The sequence below is a fragment of the Hyperolius riggenbachi genome, chromosome 7, assembly GCF_040937935.1.
Source record: "Hyperolius riggenbachi isolate aHypRig1 chromosome 7, aHypRig1.pri, whole genome shotgun sequence".
Lineage (NCBI taxonomy): Eukaryota > Metazoa > Chordata > Amphibia > Anura > Hyperoliidae > Hyperolius > Hyperolius riggenbachi.
Window position 1 is genome coordinate 153,176,664 of NC_090652.1, and position 17,174 is coordinate 153,193,837.

Below are 17,174 nucleotides of genomic sequence, written 5' to 3' on the forward strand. Positions count from 1 at the left end.
CCTAATACAGGGGGCACATCTAGCTTTATAGAATGGGGGGCTGCCTAATACTGGGGAGCACTCAGGCTACCTATACTAGGAAGTTGACTATGGTTACCTAATACTGGAGGGCTATCTCGATCTACCTATACTCAGTGACACCTCTAGCTACCTATTCTGAGGGGAAATCTCTGGCTACCTTTATGTAATAATTGGGTGCAAAGCTGGCTACTAAGTGCTGGGGTTGTACATCTTACTACTGGGGGAATCTCTAGCTATCTAATACTTGGGGGCACCGCTTGCTAGTTAATACTGGGAGGCACCTCTGGCTAACTACATGAGGCAGGGATAGCAGGGGATAAAAGCCGTGCCAGTCAGCACACTTGTGGTGCAGTTTGGTGGATGTTCTACTCAGAATTTGTGGGCAGGGTTTAGGGCACCAGTACATCTCAGGAGCCTATAGGCTCCTGAGATGTAAGATGGATAAGCGGCCGGAGGCTTATGGGGGGGTGGGGCGGACCGTCCATTCTATTACACAGAGAGATAAATGGAAGCTGTACGACTGAAACAAGAACCTCAAGACTTAAATTTGTATTCTGACTCTTTCTAGTAAAAGAAAGACTAGCTAACTCCCCCAATCCCTTTTCCTCGGATTATAAAGTGACAGCAGAATGTAGTTTTACCTGTAACTTTCTGATGACCACTCCAAAAACAGTCATAAAAGGGAGGTTTAAAATAAACACTCCTATGCCAGCAAATATAGCAACTCCTAGTGTCTGCAAGAAAAAAAACAAAACACACACACACAAAAAAAACACTACAATTAGATTGGTTAGTTATAAAACAGAGTAAAACAAAATGTTATTTCTAAAAAGGACAACACTCAGGGTGCGTTTCCCCTAACGCAAATTCGCATGAGTTCCCCGCATGCAAATTCGCATAACCAATAAAAGTAAATAAGCCTGTGTCCACTTGTCAGGAAAACGGAGCGTTTTCTTGTGCAGGAAAAATCTGCACAGCAGAGCTATCCGAATTCGGACACCGCACATACCGCATGCGATTCGCATACAATGTATTTAATAGGGAATTCGCGTGGCGGTTTTGTATGCAAATTTTCATGCGAATTTGCATACGATTTCGCATGAAATAAATGAAAAAGCACACAGGCACTGACATGGTTAAATTCGCACACAGCATCATCCATGCGAAATTGTATGCGAATTTGAGGTAAAATTCGCATACAGCCACATGCGATTTCACTCCTGCATGCAAATTTGTCTGCGGGGAATCCGCGGTGATTCCACACCGCACTAGTGGAACCGTACCCTTATTCTTAAAGTGAATCCGAGATAAACGTTTACTCCTATATCTCTATACTTTCATATAGTTTATAGGGCATTCCTCAAGCCAAATACTTTTTTTTGTTCTGTTTTCATACTCTAATTCCCTATAAACTAAACAAGCCTCGCCCACAGCTTTTTCACAGTGCCTTGGCACTGTAGCAAGGGCTTATGGGAGCTCAGTCTGGGCAGGAGGAGGAGGAGGTTACTAGCCAGAGATTTCAGAGGCAGAGGGGAGGAGAAGAGGGGACTGAATTTACACACAGGCAATCTGATAGCATCTCCAGCCCTCAGCCTGTGACAATGTGACAAACAGAACATGGCTGCCCTTATTGTGTCACAGGAATAAATAATCATAAACTTTTGAAGCTGTCTGCAGCTAGATTTGCTGTGTAAACTATCTAAACTTTAGATAAGATATATAGACAAGTTACTTGTTATAGCTAGTTTTCCATCTCGGATCCGCTTTAATGTACATCAGTGACGGATCAACTTCCAAATGATGAACCTCTACTTTGAACTGTTCATTAGTTGAGTACATAGAAGAGGAAGAACCCAGGCTCAATGAACTGACCAGAAATCTTTCCTTTCATTATGTTAAAGGAGTACATAGCTAAAGCCAGCATGACATTTCAGGAGAAAGCCCTTTCTAAAGAGGCATTTGAGAAAGGGCTTCCGCCCAAAACATTGTGCTAGCTTTAGCCATGGCGTAGTGCATGCCGTTCTGGTGCCAGGGCTTTTCTGAGCAAGGTGAGCCATATGACGGCTCACCCAGGTGCTGTACAAATGTGGATGGGGGTGTTAAATACAATTCCCCCATCCAAGTCATCGCAACTCAGAGGGAGAAGTAATTTGGGGTCCGGCAATCGCCTGATAAACAAATTACCCGCACCAAGCCTCGGTGCTGCGCAGTCTCGCCACAGGCGCCGAAAAACCCTGTCTCATTAGCTATGTACTCCTTTAAGATACAATAAAAGAAACAATTTCCAGTCAGTTGGCTGATCCTGGGTTCTTATTTTCTACTTATATAGCACCAACATTATCCTTAGTGCTGTACAAAGTACAAAACAAATAGTGGGGAGCATAGCTGAATGAGAAGTTCAAAACATTGTGCAATCATAACATTCAGCAATACACGTACAAATACATACATAGGTGATGTGTGCATTGAGACATCATAAATGTAGATGCTTATATGATAGAGTACAGCAGAAACAAGTAACACTAGAGGGAGGTCACAACCCTTATGAGCTTACAATCTAGAGGGTAGGGGGGTGGAGACTGTAGGGGAGGAGACAAATGGGTTAGCAGAGGAGGCAGTGAACCTCCAATGCTAGCTATGACAGTTTATAGGCTTGTCTGAACAGGTGTGTTTTGAGCACACGTTTGAAGATTTCCAGACTTGAAACAATGACAGTCAAGGGGCTTGATTTACTAAACCGTGATAACTCAAATATCACACCTTATCAAAGATCACACCTTATAAAAGTTAACACGCCTTCTCAGAGTAGCATAGCGAGCACTACAAACTTATGCCTGCTAATTGGCAATGGCACTTGTCCCACCCTGAGCCCCTGTGGGTTCGTAGCGCTTGCTATGCTACTCTGATAAGGCGTGTTAACTTTGATAAGGTGTGATATCTTTTCATAAGGCTTGAAATCTTTTCATAAGGTGTGATATCTTTTCATAAGGTGTTGAGTCAGGGGGTAACTAGAAATCACTGGGCCCCCTGCAAAACTTTGGATGGGGCCCCCTCCCACCAAAGAATGGGGTAGAAAGACTGGGGGTAGAACAGTGCTGTACACAAGACCCTGCTGAACGCTGCATAGGGACAGTCTACAAATCTTTGCAAAACTTTTTATGATTCGTTATCAGTGGCAGAGCAGATGCAGTCATTAGAACAATTGTGCAGAGAGCAGAAAGTTCTTTCTCTCCTTGTCCTTAGTTATCAGTCTCTCAGGATGGGGCCCCCTGTGGCCTCTGGGCCCCCCTGTGGCTGCATCCCTTGCAGGGTCTATTGTTACGCCTCTGTGTTGAGTTATCACGGTTTAGTGAATCAAGCCCAAGCTGATGGAGAGTTCCAAAGTAGAGGTAACGTTCATGAGTATTTGATGCAAACATGAGAGGAAGTGACCTGGCAGCGCGTCAAGAGGGTCTCATGGAAAATGTGAAGTGTCCAGGAGGCTTTGTATCTGGAGATAAATGAGGAATTGTTTGGAGGTGACAACTTATGTAGAGCTTTGCATGATACTGTACTGCCGTGTGGGGCCTATGCAGAGTCTGGGGCCCGAACAGTTGCAGCGCCACACAGGCCCCAGCTGTGAATCACTGCCCTCTGTGTGTATACCACTGACAAAATGTACTACATGATATAATGACATATTTCTACATTTTGAACATATGAGGTGGGGATGGGGAGGGTCTTCTCCTCTATGGGAGGGACTGTTGTAAATAATAAATTGTTCTTTGTAGAATGATTTACTTTTGTATTTATTATTCTATAACAAATAAAATAAAGGGTAGAAAAATATAGGAAGGAGGGAGACAGAAAATCATAAGAAAGAATAGAATATCATTCATGTTCTCCTTTCTCATTAACTTGTGTTATAGCATAAAATTGGCATCTTATAAGCATGCAGACAAACCGGTTTTTCTGTCTGCATGAATAATCTTGTGCCTAGCTAATCTTAACTATAGCAGGTTTAACTACATTAATAATATTGTGCAAGAGATTAAGAAAATAATATATGGTAGTTGGAGTGAACAGTTGTCTAACTGGACTACTACAATCACCAAACTTAAGAAGACAAACTAAAAATTATTGTTAGATGGGTCTGACTTTCTGAAGCTGTAACAAAAACCAACAAGGACACATTTCTTTCTACAGTACATTGTCAGCGTGAAAAGGAGGTGGGATTTACATTCTCCATATATCGGTCTGCTAAACATCTAAGGATATTTTATTGTATGTATTTATTATTCTATAACAAATAAAATAAAGGGTTGAAAAATATAGGAGGGAGGGAGACAGAAAATCATAAGAAAGAATAGATTATCAATCATGTTCTCCTTTCTCATTAACTTACCGTATGTTGTTATTGCATAAAATTGGCATCTTATAAGCATGCAGACAAACCGGTTTTTCTGTCTGCATGAATAATATTGTGCCTAGCTAATCTTAACTATAGCAGGTTTAACTACATTAAAGGGACACTTAAGCCAAATTAAAAAAATGAGTTTTACTTACCTGGGGCTTCTACCAGCCCCCTGAAGCTGTCCGGTGCCCACGTAGACTCGCTGTGATTCTCCTGGCCCCGCCGGCAGCCACTTCCGGTTTCGGCGACAGGAGCCAACAGGCCGGGAACGCAAGTGATTCTTCGCGTTCCCGGCCGTAATAGCGCCTTCTATACTGTTATAGCATATATCATATAACAGCATAGAGGGCGCTATTACGGCCAGGAACGCAAATAATCACTCGCGTTCAATAATCATACCGTCAGGGAGGTTAAGGATCCACCTAGACTCCCTTTTCATCAGCATTTTTTTTTCAATCACCTCTTACATTGGGAGTTAGGACTTTTTCTATTCCCAAAATCTCCTTTTTTCTTGTCTTTTTTTTTTATCTCTATCTTGTATTTCCTAGGAATACAGGATCTTGTCAATGTTGGATTTTAAAATCGTATATGAAGAGAGAAAGTGCACTAGCCAACCTGTTTATTGATAATTACCTGCCAACTGCGTACAATCCCTCAAATCTGATTGAATGATTGCATCTGAGTAAAATATTGTACCATAAATGGGTACCTTAACTTCTTGTGGACCACAGGTTCTGGCCCTTTAAGGACCAGATACTTTTTTCTTTTTTTTTTTTTTCATTTCCTGACCCCTGTGATTGGCTCATAGTGATCAGGGGGTCAGGTCAATAATTTTTGTGGTAAACATCGGACTGAAGATTACCTTCCACAGGAAATACATTGCAACAATAATTGTGAAAGGTGCGGACCAGACATAGTTCAAGCATGTAGCCAAGTCCATGAGCTTTTGTACATCTGTAGAGATGAGATTCACAATCTCCCCAGAAGAGGAGTTCTTCTTTCCAGAGCTGGAAATTACTAAAGCCTAGAAGAATAAAATAATACTTAGTGAGTGAAAGTTACTTCAGTAGGGAAGTAAGAATGGAAGGACTTAATAAGGACAATAAAGCAAGATAAAAAGTAGTGATGAACAGACCATCTCACTCTAACTGGTATTAGCACCCATGTGGTTATTCCTTGTACTGCTGGAACTCAAAGTGAGAGTGATATGGAGGCTGCCATATTTATTTCCGTTTAAACAATGCAAGTTGCCTGGCTGTCTCTTCTGCATCTAATACTTCGAACCATAGACCCTAAACAAGCATGCTGATCAGGTGCTCTGACTCACATCTGTCTGGAAGCCACGTGCTTGTTTCAGGGTTGTGACTCAGACACTACTGAAGTCAAAAAATCAACAAGACTGCCAGGCAACTGAAAAGGAAAAAATACGGCAGCCTCCATATCTCTCACCTTGGGATCACTTTTTAATAAATTGCACCCACAGTATTTCAGGTAGAAAATACAGCAATACTAGGTATATAGCTAAACTTCAGCCACTATTGATAATTTCTGATAAGGGGGTCACTGCATCAAAGTCAGACTGCCACCATATTGACAACAAAACACTAAGAGTGAGCCGAACAATAATCTCAAATAACGCCATGGATGATTGGTATGAAAACTGCATGTAAAGAGAAAAGCCATCCATATAGCATATAGTAAAAATCAGTAAAGTATGAACAAATTTATTAGGGACATATCCCTTTAAAAACAATTAATTAAAACATAGCAAAAGGGTACAGGTCTGGCGTCCAAAAGAAATGAAATATATAGTAATTGTCATGATCTATACAATCACGTTATACATAAAATATGATCCAATGTGTACATATGCAGAAGATAACAAGGTGATCCGTATATTATATAAATCCTGCAGTGTATAAACTCCCAATACTATCCTAGCCTTAACAATCTGAATACAGCTTGCTAGTCAACTTGGGAGAAATGTCCGTAAATAAGATTGGAAAGTGAAAGGGAGAAATCACATAACCTACCACCAAGATCCCCGCAAGAGGATAGCCAGGCCGGTACCCCCGCTGATCTACCACCATAATGAACATTTTTCCTGTGATTTAGTTTTCAGTTCTGGGAACCTGTACAGTAGTTCTTCCAACATGCAACATGAGCCTAGCAGATCCCTTGCCTCTCAGCAGCATGGTATGGGGGGGGGGGGGGGGATTTCAGTTTGCAAGCAGTTAAATTAATTTAATACTTGCAGTAGCAATTTTTGCTTACGCGCAAGTGCAGATAGAGGGCCATGTATCCAGCGTTGGAAGGGCACACCGGGGGAGTGGCGGAGTGAGGGAAGATGGTGAGGGACCAAGAAGACTTCAGGGGGCTGGAAGGAACCCCAGGTAAGAAAATGGGCATTTTTATTTTTTTTACTCTGTTTTATTTAAATGTAAGATTAATAATTATCTCCTAGGGGAAAACTCAATAAGTTAATTGAATAAGGGCATATAGTTTCAGTCTGGAATAAAGAAGGAATACCCTCAAGAAACAAAATCAGCCACAATGAGCCACAAAAACAAGAACCTTTTTTGGAAATTATATAGATGAACATTTTCACAAAACAGATATTGCATTTTCATGAATACAGTAGGATGCAAAAGTTTGGGCAATGTTGTTAATCGTCATAATTTTTCTGTATAAATCGTTGGTTGTTACGATAAAGCATGTCAGTTAAATATATCCTATAGTATAGGAGACACACACAGTGATATTGGAGAAGTGAAATGAAGTTTATTGGATCTACAGAAAGTGCGCAATAATTGTTTAAACAAAATTAGGCAGCTGCATAAATTAGGGCACTGTTGTCATTTTATTAATTCCAAAACCTTTAGAACTAATTATTGGAACTCAAATGTGCTTGGTAAGGTCAGTGGCACCCGACCTACATACACAGATGAATCAAATAGTAAGAGTATTTAAGGGTGTCAATTGTAAGTTCCCCTCCTCTGTTAAACTTCTCTGAAGAGTAGCAACATGGGGGGGGGGGGGGGGGGGGGGGGGGTGTCTCAAAACAGCTCTCAAATGACTTGATGACAAAGATTACTCACCATCATGCAATATCACACAGTGATATTTGAGAAGTGAAATGAAGTTTATTGGATTTACAGAAAGTGTGCAATAATTATTTAAACAAAAGTAGGCAGGTGGATAAATTTGGGCACCACAAAAAAAGAAATTAAACAATATTTAGTAGATCCTCCTTTTGCAGAAATTACAGCCTCTAAACGCTTTTTGTAGGTTCCAATGAGAGTCTGGATTCTGGTTGAAGGTATTTTGGACCATTCCTCTTTACAAACCATCTCTAGTTCATTCAGGTTTTATGGCTTCCGAGCATAGACCGCTCTCTTTAACTCACACCACAGATTTTCAATTATATTCAGGTCTGGGGACTGAGATGGCCATTCCAGAAAGTTGTACTTGTTCCTCTGCAAGAATCCCTTAGTGGATTTTGAGCAGTGTCTAGGGTTGCTGTCTTGTTGAAAGATCCAGCTCCAGCACAGCTTCAGCTTTGTCACTGATTCCTGGACATCGGACTCCAGATTCTGCTGATACTGAGTGGAATCCATGCGTCCCTCAACTTTGACAAGATTTCCAGTCCCTGCACTGGCCACACAGCCCCTAGGCATGATGGAACCACCACCATATTTTACTGTAGGTAGCAGGTGTTTTTCTTGGAATGCTGTGTTCCTTTTCCTCCATGCATAATTCCCCTTGTTATGCCCAAATAACTCAATTTTAGTTTTATCAGTCCATAGCACCTTATTCCAAAATGAAGCTGGCTTGTCCAAATGTGCTTTAGCATACCTCAAGCAGCTCGGTTTGTGCTGTGGGCGGAGAAAAGGCTTCCTCTGCATTACTCTCGCATACAGCATCTCCTAGTGTAAAGTGTGCTGAATGGTTGAACAATGCACAGTGACTCCATCTGCAGCAAGATGATGTTGTAAGTCTTTGGTGCTGGTCTGTGGGTTGACGCTGACTGTTCTCACCATTCGTCGCTTCTGTCTATCCGAGATTTTTCTTGGTCTGCCACTTCCAGCCTTAACTTGAACTGAGCCTGTGGTCTTCCATTTCCTCAATATGTTCCTAACTGTGGAAAGAGACAGCTGAAATCTCTGAGACTGCTTTCTGTATCCTTCCCCTAAACCATGATAGTGAACAATCTTTGTCTTTAGGTCATTTGAGAGTTGTTTTGAGACCACCATGTTGCTACTCTTCAGAGAGAATTAAAAGATGAGGGAAACTTACAATAGACCCCCTTAAATACTCTTTCTCATAATTGCATTCACCTGTGTATGTAGGTCAGGGGTCACTGAGCTCACCAAGCCAATTTGAGTTCCAATAATTAGTTCTAAAGATTTTGGAATCAATAAAATGACAACAGTGCCCAAATTTATGCACCTGCCTAATTTTGTTTAAACAATTATTGCGCACTTTCTGTAAATCCAATACATTTCACTTCTCAAATATCACTGTGTGTCTCTCCTATATGATATATTTCACTGACATTTTTTATCATAACAACCAACAATTTATACAGCAAAATCATGACGACTAACAAGGTTGCCCAAACTTTTGCATCCCACTGAATATAGGAAACATTTTTTATCGTAACCAACGATTTATACAGGAAAATCATGACGATTAACAACGTTGCCCAAACTTTCCCATCCCACTGTATGCTTGCAAAATGCATCAAAGTCAATGCAGCATGAGAATTGTATTTTTTTGTGAAAATTTCCATTCTTGTGAAAATATCCTTTTCTTGGTGAATATTTTCATTAAATGAATATTCAATGTATTTTAATGAAAAAAAGATTTTGTAAATGTTTTCCAGTTCATCTTAAAGGAATATACTGTGAATGTGCGGAAAAGTAGGGCATACCTTTTTGTAGACAGTACCTACAACTGCAGCTCTAAGCCTCATTCCAATGACATAGCAGATATAGTCATGTTGGTGAAGGCACAGGGACTGACCACAAGGACAGATGAGCAAAAGCACAGCAATAAAAAAGCTTTGCCAAGTTGGGGCTGAGGTATCCTTCATTTTATCCAGCAGCAGCCTAGTAGAAAATGGTAAAATAACAAGTTTTACAAGTGATAACTTTAGACTTTCAAGCTCACTTCCCCAGCCCTCAAAAATAAATACATAAGTAAATAGCTAAATAAATGATAAAATACATGCCACTGCACATTGGGTAAATGTCTAAGGTAAGATGGTCATCCTAAGAATAACGTTATCTATTACAATGCAGAGATGTGAACAGGCCCACGTACTGTGGATACATGGGCAGTGAACTGCCATGCAGAATTATACTACAATGCTACACATATAGTGTGAATGCACCTTAAAGTTTATCTCTATCTCTACACATAGGTACACTCTAGTATTGCACTAAATTATTGTTCATGATCTGTCTGGGCAGCAGTTTTGAAATGTTTACTACGGTATATATACTGTATATGATACTTGGCTCATATCCCAGCAGGGTCTTCTGTCCTATGGTGAGAAGATGATAAGGTATGCACAAGCAATATCCACCTGTACACATTTCCTTTAACCACTTTATGCAAAATGGTTGCTTATAAGCACCCTATTTGTGCATTAGTGTAAATAGGACATTTATACAAACATCCATTCTGCCGATTGCACATGCACATGCGCACATTTTAACCCTTCAATGTATAGCATGAAATGGCCAAAGATCCCAAAATAACAATAAGCATTAAGTGAGAGTAATTCATCCTGGTGGAACAAAACAGAAAAGCCAGCAACATCAGGTGGAACCTGAACACACTTTAGACTTTTAGCCAAGACTATTTACAACTATTGTTCTGACCAAGGAGAATCTCAAATGTATATGCAGCTTATGCATCTCTGAGTTTACACAGGAGGCTCAGTGCAATGTACTGGCTTCAACTTGTCAACTGAGAGGGAATCGTCAAGACAGGAAGAGAAGATATCTGAAAAATGGGACATCACAAACACAGACTAAAGAGCCCTTTTACGCTTACCACAGTGCATCGCATGGGGCTATCACATTAATCGTGATCTGGAGGATCCACACGCTGCAACGCACTGTGGTGCAATTTCAGAAGAATCGCACTGTTTAAAGTGTGGAAGGAGCCTAAAGATATGCACGTGATCCTGGCTCTTAGGAGAAAATACAAGAAACTGTGGTCAAGAGTTAAGGTTCACTTTAAGAACGTTCTGGTATTCAAAACAACTATGTTTATTATTGATGCCTGTATTCCCAGCAAATTTTTCAACTTTACAAACAGGTTTGGTAACAGGTCTCCTAGAGACGCTCCAAAGTTATGCAAAACATTTTATGGTTAACCGTCTCATTTGCTGAACACACACATTTTTCACATAGCCAAATACTTTTTATCTGTCAAAGGCCTCGAAACTTCCTACCTGTAAAAATGACAATTGCAGTTCATTACTCCCTGTACAACAAAAACTTCTGCAAGTCATTATGACAATTATGTATGGGTTAAAGAAGAACCTTAGAAAAATAAGGAAACATGCAGATATAGGTTTTCTTTTATCCAGGAAACAGTATGTGACTTGATGCAAATTATTTTCAATTTGTATGCAGATTGAAACTGGACCAAACCAAACTGTCAGCAGCTGCGTTTGATGCATCCAATTTCAACCTGGATACAATTTGCAAGCAAAATGTACATCATTTCAAAAAACATAGCAATTTATTGATCATTTCTAGCTACAATCAATTACAAGAGACCTGTTTCAACATGTAAAGCAGGGGTCTCAAACTCGCGGCCCGCGGGCCATTTGCGGCCCTCGATACAATATTTTGTGGCCCTCGCAGGCAAAAGCTTCCTTATAGTTCGCTTCGGTGCTCCCAAGTAATCCGCCGCATCCCCGCCGCTAAACGGGGGCTGCAGAGCCCCCAAATCGCCCGGGGGACAATCCGCCGGCATTTCTTGGAAGGGGCAGAGCTTTCAGCTTCAGCTCTGCCCCTCCTGACATCAATCGCCGCACGGATCGCCGCCTCTCCTCGCCCCTCTCTGTGAAGGAAGAGTGAGAGGGGCGGGCAGAGGCGGCGATGCGCCGCGATTGTGAAATTCCTTATGCGGCCCAGCCTCATCCTGACTTTGCCTCCTGCGGCCCCCCAGGTAAATTGAGTTTGAGACCCCTGATGTAAAGCATGAAATCCTGCTCCATGTGTTAAAATAATCTCCCCATATCACATTATATCTGATTCAAGTTAAATATTACAGCTTTCTTGTTGGTCAATTGAAATAACCAGCTCTATACAACAATGGCGTAGCAATAGGGGGTGCAGGGGTAGCGACCGCATCGGGGCCCCAAAGGGTCCACCCTCTATCACAATATTAGCTCTTTCTTGGTCCTGTGCTGGTAATAATCACTTCTATAGATGCTTTGAATAGTAGTAATCCTTAACACACTGTCCCCCAGGTTTTGGTTCGCCACATAAATTGTTATGTATAGATTGCTTGGGGGGGCATGTAAAACTTGCACCGGGGCCCATAGCTCCTTAGCTACGCCACTGCTATACAAAAACTCTCAGCACATGCATTAGAGTGATCTCTGCAGGTGAGTATCACTGGGGCACACAAAAGTGAGCCACAGCAAACAGTGGGCATGGTCATGACAGTTCATTGATATGGAGGAAAAAAAGTGTGTAAAACTAGCAGGGATGTAATCAGTGGCAAGCCTCCAACAAAAGTTTGGACAAAGCCTCCTTTCCCCAAAGAAAAATTAGGTCCTAAGTACCAAACAAACAGCTATGTGAAATGTAATAGAATAGAAAGTACACATACTACTTTCCCTCATGACCACACACCATATACTGTATCACCAAAACAACATAATTAGGAAGAGTGTCCAAGGCGGGCAACAGTACGAAGACTGTTCCTAATATGCTAGCTGCTAACAACACATCTTGGCCCAATCAGAACAGGACAGTCTGTTGTAATTCGACCTCCTGGAGTGCAGCATAAACTGCTACAGCTACTGGGAACAAATCATGGGATGTATCTGCAGTTTGAATGCCATTTCCTAGCTGAGAGACAGGATGCAACACACTAGGCTGAGTGAGGGGTTGTCTATAGTTAATTCCAATACACGTACAAAACAAAGGCCTAGCTATGAACAAGAAGAGGGACGGGCCTGGAGAATCCAAGGACCAAAAAGACTAAAGAAAAAAGACCCAGGAGCCAATAGTGCAATATGTCACCAAATTGTGAGATGATTTAGAGTAGGAAAAGTACTTCCACTTTTCTCCAAAGGAGATGTGAACGATAAAACTAAAAGGTGGAAGTGCCCAAAAAAAAAAAATTCAAACAAGTTTGAATATCTCCTTTTCAAACTTGTTTGATTTTTTTTTATACTTTTATATATTTTTTTGGGCAGTAAATTACTTACTCCTTTACTTTGGCATTAAATTACCCCTCCTGAATAACAACAGCTATTACAACTTTGTAGGAATTCAAAGTTTGTATTGCACAAAAATAGGGTATGACAACTTGTTTTGCGGGATTTTCCAGCTTCTTTAGGTCAGTAATTCCTACAAAAAAGTGCTGTGTGGCTTCTGTTAGAATGTAAGTATACTTGAATTCTAGCCACAGGTACTGAAGTCTTTTAAAAGACTTGAGATACAGGTTCTCTTTAAAGCGGAATATAACCCTGCATTTCAACTTTGCTCTAAAACATTATTTACAGCATATTATATGCAAAAAGCATTTTATTTTACTAGACCAGCATTGGAAGGGTTAAACACAGAGGTTTAAAGTTCCGTGGAGAGATATACAGAAGTTCAGATTGTTACATTCTATTTAGTCAAATGTATCTATTGAGAAATGTTACACACTCTTTGTCTGTCCTCCAGCTCCTTCTCAGTGAGAGAGAGTGAGTCACATTCAACACTAATGGCCCATACTCACGGGCTACAATTGTCGCCGCAACACGCGGCGCGCGCGTGTTGCGGCGACAGGTCGCCCGTGAGTATGCGCCGTTGCACGGGCGCGCGCCCCGAACCGTCGCCCGTCGCTGATGTCGCCAGGCGATTGGCGCGGTCAATCGCCTGGCGACAGTCGCCGCCGCAACTCCGCCGCAACTGTCGCTAGTCCGCGTGAGTACGCGGACTAGCGACAGCAACCTCCATTGAAGTCTACGGAGCTTCCGGCGGGGGGAGGAGGAACGTGTGCTGGCGACAGGCCACAAATGCTGCCCGTGAGTATGGGCCATTAGATACATTTATGTAAACAAAATGTATCTATGTCAGCTTCGGATGCGTCTGCAGAAATCTCCAGGAATTTTAAAACTCTGTGTAACCCTTCCAATGCTGGTCTAGTAAAAAAAAAAAAATGCTGGTTGCATATAATATACTGTAAATAATGTTTTAGAGCAAAGTTGAAATGCAGGGTTATATTCCGCTTTAAGCAGAGTTTCTCGGAGAAGAAATGATGCGGCCAGTTACCAGGAAAATGTGCCTCTAGAAGGCCACATAATGGGTCAGTAAGACCTTTAGACAACGGGAACAATAAACAGAGCCGATATTTACAAAACATTGCATTCTTTGTAACTACGGTATAGAACAAGGGAATATTAATTAATTAGGTGCGTGTCATGACACCACGAGGGATCTGAGCCAATTGTAGGCTTGGGGTATGGCTCAGATGATGTCAGAATTTAACTTTTTGATGTTCATATAAAATAGGGAGCCCAGAGGGAAAAGGGTACTTCACTATACTTTCCAGCTGTCCGTCTCGCTCTACGCTTCCTAGTTAGAATACTAGCTTCCTGTATGTATGCTGTAAATATATGTAATGTACATAGGACATAGGAAAGACCATTTATACTCTGAAGAAATCAAACTGAAACACAAGATGCTTAATAAACCCCTTTGAAAGGTGAAGAAGGCTGTCTCCGCTCTATCTCCTGTATGCTGTCGCTGTGAGTTGCAGCTCTGATGAGTTGCTGGTGCCGGAGCAAAAAGGTGTGTGGTGCTGTTGCCTATAGCAACCAACATATTAATTCTTACAGCTTCTAGTGATTCAAAACGTGTGCTGACGAAGTGGGTAAAGCTAGCAAAATGCGTTGTCATACTCTATTCTTGTGAAATAAAACATATCTAATCAATCATCTGTGTTGAGATGTCTAGGACTTCTCACTGTACCGATGTAGAAGCAGTGCCCTGCTCCTGGAAACGGACTCACAAAACTTTGCTTTCCACCTCAACAGCTAGAAAAACCCTGGTGAAATCCCTGGTACTGCCTAGTCATTGGTCACAATTTATTATGCGATATATTAGAATGCAAAAGTGTATAAGGACACTGACAAACCTCACTTTGCTTTTCTTAATGCCATCTCCAGTCCAAAATGAATGGACAAGACATTTTATTCCAGAGTACTATGAAGTGCAGTAAACAGCGCAAAATCCATTTTCAGAGCTCATAGAAAATATGCTCTTTAATGTTTAATTTACTGATTGTCATCATTTTGGATAATATACTATTACCTTAATAACTCAGGACTAAGAAAGAGGAAGCCAGTGTACAAAAGCATTAATAGGACACTTAGAAGATAAACGGGGCCAAAAGACTTCATAATAATCTTCAGCAGCGAGCCATTGTTCATCTGCATGCTTGGACTTTTCAGCAAGACTTCAATCTCATCTTCTTGACCTATCTGAATGTCTTCATTCACTTTGGAATTGGAGAAAGTAGTCTGTACTTCCAAACTGTAAATTGATACAAAAGATACATTAGTATGTTATTTTACTTTAAAGGTAACTTGAAGACAGAAAAAAATAAAAAGAGTTTCAGTTACCTGGGGCTTCTGCCAGCCCACTGCAGCCGCCCTGTGCCCGCAAAGTTACCAAACGATCTTCCGGTCCCCCGCAATGGCTCACTTTCAGTTCTGGCAGTTGACGTCCTCTGCCCCTGCGGGCCGCGCACGTCTTTGCTTATGCTCCCGTTCTCACTTTCTAACTGCATACTGCGCAAGTGCAGTAGAGATTTTCTCGTAATGCGCCTGCGCAGGATGCTTCCGGCCACAGGAGTGCTTTGAGGACACGTGCGCGGGCAAGGCCACGCCGGTACAGTGGACGTCAACTTGTAAGTCGGCCAGAAAGAAAGTGAGCCATGGCCAGGGACCGGAGGATCGTTTGGGAATGTTGCGAGCATAAGGCGGCTGCAGGGTGCTGACAGAAGCCTCAGGTAAGTGAAACTTTTTTTTTTTTTTTTTTTACAGTCTTCAGGTCCGCTTTAACAATCCACACAGAATAAAATATGAAGTCAAAGCTAGAATGGTCTGTTATACATCATATCATAAACAAAACAACAAGTGACCTGTCCAACGGGACAAAAATGAAAGTCATGTTTGAATGTACAGAAGTATGAGTCAGTAGACTGTAGGTGCAGTTTACCCACTACCTGCATGGTCAGATGTGTCCATTAGAACATGTATAATTGTTCTAGTTTTCGAAACTTTTCACACAGAGATACTATGGTAAGATTATTAACTGAAATCTTTCAGGGCAGTACATATAATTACGTAAAAGAAAAAAAAAGTATTTTCCTAGATAAAGGCACTTACAGCTTTGCCCTATGCCATTCTTTCTGGATCTCTTTTGAGAACTTTTGCAAAATTTCTTCAGCGGTGTCAGATTTCCTCAAGGACCAAATATCTTCAGCTTTTAAAGGCTGCTTGTAACCCCTAAACATTATTCTTCAGGAAAAGAAAATAAATTATTAAGAGTGCTGCAGCATCAGCATTTTGCAAGCCATTTGGTCATGCAAATGTTCAGATTATTATCAGAGATTATTATAGTTAGGTTGAGAAAAGACACAGTGCATCTGGATTATTCACAGCGCATCACGTTTTCCACATTTTTTTTATGTTACAGCCTTATTCCAACATGGATAAAAGTCATTTTATCCCTCAAAATTCTACACACAACTCCCTATAATGGCAATGTGAAAAAAGTTTACTTGAGTTTTTGGCAGATTTATTTAAAGGGATACTGTAGGGGGGGGGGGGTCAGGGGAAAATGAGTTGAACTTACCCGGGGCTTCTAACGGTCCCTCGCAGACATCCTTTGTTGGCGCAGCCACTCACCGATGCTCCGGCCCCGCCTCCGGTTCACTTCTGGAATTTCAGACTTTAAAGTCTGAAAACCACTGCGCCTGCGTTGCCATGTCCTCGATCCCGCTGATGTCATCAAGAGTGCACAGCGCAGGCCCAGTATGGTCTGTGTCTGCGCAGTACACTCCTGGTGACATCAGCGGGAGCGAAGACACGGGCGTGCAGGCGCAGTGGTTTTCTGACTTTAAAGTCAGAAATTCCAGAAGTGAACTGGAGGCGGGGCCGGAGCATCGGTGAGTGGCTGCACCAACACAGGATGTCTGCGGAGGACCATCAGAAGCCCCGGGTAAATTCAGCTCATTTTCCCCCGTCCCCCCTACAGTATCCCTTTAAAGGGACACTGAGCAGTGCAGAAACTATGGAAAGATGCATATCATTTTACAGCTCTCTTTCTCCTCTTTCCAATGATATATAAACCTCCACCCTACGCCTTTTAGTTTTCGCTATTTTCGCGATTGAAATTGCCACGGCCGCGATTTCGATCACGAAAATAGAGAAAACTAAAAGGCGTAGGGCGACGATTTAGGTGTCGCCAGAAAGAGGAGAAAGAGAGCTTTAAAATGATTTGCATCT

The 17,174-nt window shown here is 41.6% G+C and overlaps 1 protein-coding gene across 1 annotated transcript in view; it reads right to left on the reverse strand.

Annotated features, from left to right (window-relative positions):
- LOC137524651 (multidrug resistance-associated protein 1-like) overlaps positions 1 to 17,174 on the reverse strand; it is a 162,133-nt gene that overhangs the window by 88,300 nt on the left and 56,659 nt on the right. The window contains exons 8-12 of the mRNA XM_068244765.1: positions 16,053 to 16,184; positions 14,974 to 15,195; positions 9,348 to 9,525; positions 5,277 to 5,438; positions 663 to 755 (exon numbers count right to left, since the gene is read on the reverse strand). Of these exons, the coding sequence (XP_068100866.1) occupies positions 663 to 755; positions 5,277 to 5,438; positions 9,348 to 9,525; positions 14,974 to 15,195; positions 16,053 to 16,184 (787 nt within the window). The remainder of the gene's footprint in view (positions 1 to 662; positions 756 to 5,276; positions 5,439 to 9,347; positions 9,526 to 14,973; positions 15,196 to 16,052; positions 16,185 to 17,174) is intronic.